Consider the following 3739-nt stretch of genomic DNA (forward strand, 5'->3'; position numbering starts at 1 on the left):
AGATAGATAGATAGATAGATAGATAGATAGAGAGAGAGAGAGAGAGAGAGAGAGACAGAGAGAGGGGGGGAGAGCAAGGTGGACGTGGGTGGTTGTGTAGTTCAAAGTACACAAATTTTAATCATAACACGCTCCAGACTGAATGCATCGTGTCGCAGCAGGTGACGAACTAGGTTCTTATAAGGCGCCTGGAAGTCGGAGATTCTAGTCCGGATTCAGTTCATACGAGTTTGTCCCCTTGGAATTTCTGTTTCTAATCCAGTGTCCTTCAAAATGGCATACAATGCGCACCATGGCTTTAAAAAAGCACTTTCAATGCTTTCAACTTCAGTAGCAAGGAAAACAACAACGATAGTTACAAAAACAACCAAAATAGCAATAGCAGTAGCAGTAGCAGCAGCAGCAACAACAACAACAACAAGTACCTATATATTGTACGTTTGATTGGTTTTATCAGCGCAGAAAAAGAGGAGACCGTTTGCCTACGGAAGACGAGATGACGACTAGTCTGCTCAATCAGGAGCCCGGGAGCCCAAAGTTGTCTTTCCTTTCCTTCACCAACGGGTTCCACGGCCGATGCATGGGTGAGGACACCTTTAGAAACGTTACATAACTACACCTTCGTGTAGCAAAGCAGCGTATTGCTTTTAGTTCTGGTTTTGTTATTATTGCAATGGTCCTTGTTTCACCCCCCAAAAACCCCAATTCTCCGTTAGTAATGTTAGTCATTGGCAAGGTGTTGTGGTCAGCTCCTTGTCTTGACTGGCGTCTGTGGTTTAGCAATTAGGCGCTTCCCGGTCGCACGTGGAAGACTTGAATTCGAATCCCATGCGGGGACAATTTTTATCGAGTATCTCTGTATGATTTCTAGGACGTTGTATTCCTCTCTTCCCAAGTTGGCCCTAATAGATGCATTTATTGGGGTTTAAAAACCTCGTAACCATTTGGCTTAGTGTGTGCTGGTTTTGTTTTTCCTCCGCACACTTGTTCCCAAGACAGGTTGTGCCGATCGCGACGTGTTGTCTCGGATAAGGAAAGAAAAACCTCAAATGCCCCTTTACCATGCGTATTTAGTTCCCCAAAGTTACCAGTGGTTCTTGGGTCATGATTAATAGGTCATACTTTTCTTTACTACGGTATTCATGTTTTGTGACTTTTGGTCTACCGGGTATCTTTCTTTTTCCATTCATCATATCATGTCTGTCATTTGTTTTACTGACTACTAAACCTTAAAGAAAAGATGTCTTTGTCTTTGTTGTGTTTAGGCGCCCTGGGTATGAGCCACGCCAAGTGGTTCCACAAATTGGACTTTCCAGTCCCGGACTGGCCTATAGCGCCGTTCCCACAGCTGAAGTACCCACTGGAGGAACACGTCAGGGAAAACGAGCAAGAGGAAAGCCGGTGTCTGGAGCAGGTCAGTTAGGACAGGGGCTGTACTAACGACCAGGAGAAATAGATAGATAGATAGATAGATAGATAGATAGATAGATAGATAGATAGATAGATAGATAGATAGATAGATAGATAGATAGATAGATAGATAGATAGAGAGGGAGGGAGAAAGAGAGAGAGAGAGGGGGGAGGGACAGAGAGAGACAGAGAGAGAGAGAGAGAGAGAGAGAGAGAGAGAGAGAGAGAGAGAGAGAGAGAGAGAGAGAGAGAGAGAGAGAGAGACGGGTGGGGGGCAGGGAGGAAAGAACGGGAGAGAGAATATGTAGAGACAAACGAAGCCGGATTTAAGATGATGATTATCAGACACAAGGCACATGCATCATAAGTATTATCAAGCGCTTTTACGTGATCGACTCAAATATCATCACTTCAAACTTATGACCACAAAATATGCACACAAAAAATTGTGCACGCCAGATTCATTGCATTTGCGGGCATTAATGTCCTCCACTATTTTATCTCAAATATCTCAATGTAGGTGCGTGATTTGATCGAGAAGTACAGCCAACGAGGAGAACCTGTGGCCGGCATGTGTGTGGAGCCTGTGCAGTCAGAGGGCGGAGACAACCACGCTAGTCCCGCCTTCTTCCAGGGTCTTCAAGATATCTGCAAGGAGGTTTGTTGGACGATCCTTTTCCCTATGCGTAGGATACGATAGATTATGTGAGGTAATCATAAGATAGATAACGTAACGTAATCCTATCCTTTCGTCACGTACTCAGCAATTAACTCAGCTGGTAACAATGTGTGGACTGATATGCAGGTCCGAGATGTCTCGACTGCTTAGTACATATTATAAGACTCAGCCGTGCGCCATTTTGAAAAGTGACGAATGACGGAGCCTTTCACTGAGCAGTCGATCTGAAGAAAATAATGCTAGCCTAATATCTGGTACTCAAATCGCCCCCCCCCCTTTCTCCCCCTCCTTACCAACAACAAGCACGAGTTTGGTTGTTGAATGGGCGAGTGCTCCACCTTCCGTAGCCAAGACACACCACCTTCGTCAGAAATTGGCGTCTGAACTCAAACTCACGCTTCGTCCGCAGAAATTCGGAAGCTTGTTTCTTACTCAAATATCTCTGAACCGTTAAAGCAAACTACATCACAAGACAAGCACGTAAAGTCTCAAAATCTGAAAAAGTACAAGTTCTCTTCCAATAACTCAAAAGGACGTAAGTAAATTAATACTTTTGCAATAATACCAACCACAATATGCGCTTACCTCCCTGGACAGAAGATCTATTATCACTTCGACTGTTATTAACTTTGGCTTTTTTCTTTTTCTTCTGCTCTAAAAAATAAATGATTTAAAACAGTCTCCTGCTTTATATTTTCTTATTTGTTCCCCTTACCTATCATCATACCCCAACCCCTGCCACAAGAGAACACGACCAAAAACTCACCCGTTGAGGAGCTTATGAAACATAATGTATTTATTCATTGACGGGTTTATATTTTCCATTCATACACTATCATTTATTATTGTTCTTTCAGTTTTTTGGGCATGTCTTTTTAGATACGCCGTTTCTCTTACTGCTTTGACAGATTTGTGGCTATAGCATCCACAGTTGAAAAATATTATGTCTAGAAAGGTTTTTATATAATGTATCATGACCTTTTTCTTTTTCTTTCTTTCCAATTTCCAGACAGGAATCTATCTTATGATCGATGAAGTCCAAACAGGGGGTGCTGCGTCAGGGAAATTTTGGGCTCACGAACATTTCAACCTGAAAAGTTCCCCAGACGTTGTCACTTTTTCCAAGAAGATGCTTTCAGGCGGGTTCTACTTCACAGATGAACTGAGACCTACGGAGGTAGCCTACTTGTCTATTTTCCGTGATTTTGCTCTAAAAGTTCAATAGAAAACTGAAACTGAACTATTGAAGATTTATATGTTTTTATAAACATGCTCCCCCATCTCCCTATCCTTCTCTCTCTCTCTCTCTCTCTCTCTCTCTCTCTCTCTCTCTCTCTCTCCCCTTGTCTTTAATGTATTTAGGTCGTTGAATGGAAATCCCAGATGCCCCCTCCCTCAATAAAAACCATGCACATATTGACTAATACTACGCTAAAATAGTTTTTTTGTGGCTTTCCATCTTTCATCATGAAGGAAATAAGGACATGATTTGAATAGTAGAACGAAAATAAATTGCCTTTATAGAGACTCACCTAACAAAGGGAATTTCAGAAGGAAGATATAGCCTAATATATAGGCTATCAATTTGAGATACAGAAAAGAGCATTGATACTATACATGTTACTCAGTGCTTCCAAAGGGAGTCCCCCC

At 42.3% G+C, this 3739-nt stretch overlaps 1 protein-coding gene across 1 annotated transcript in view; it reads left to right on the forward strand.

The window, feature by feature from the left end:
• The window catches only part of LOC101852961 (4-aminobutyrate aminotransferase, mitochondrial), a gene marked incomplete in the record, with an annotated part of 17608 nt that overhangs the window by 11030 nt on the left and 2839 nt on the right, over positions 1–3739 (forward strand). The window contains 4 exon segments of the mRNA XM_013088199.2: positions 452–584; positions 1266–1414; positions 1931–2068; positions 3099–3266. Coding sequence (XP_012943653.1) covers positions 452–584; positions 1266–1414; positions 1931–2068; positions 3099–3266 — 588 coding nt within the window.

This window comes from Aplysia californica, unplaced genomic scaffold (assembly GCF_000002075.1).
Source record: "Aplysia californica isolate F4 #8 unplaced genomic scaffold, AplCal3.0 scaffold00701, whole genome shotgun sequence".
NCBI classification, from domain to species: Eukaryota; Metazoa; Mollusca; class Gastropoda; order Aplysiida; family Aplysiidae; genus Aplysia; species Aplysia californica.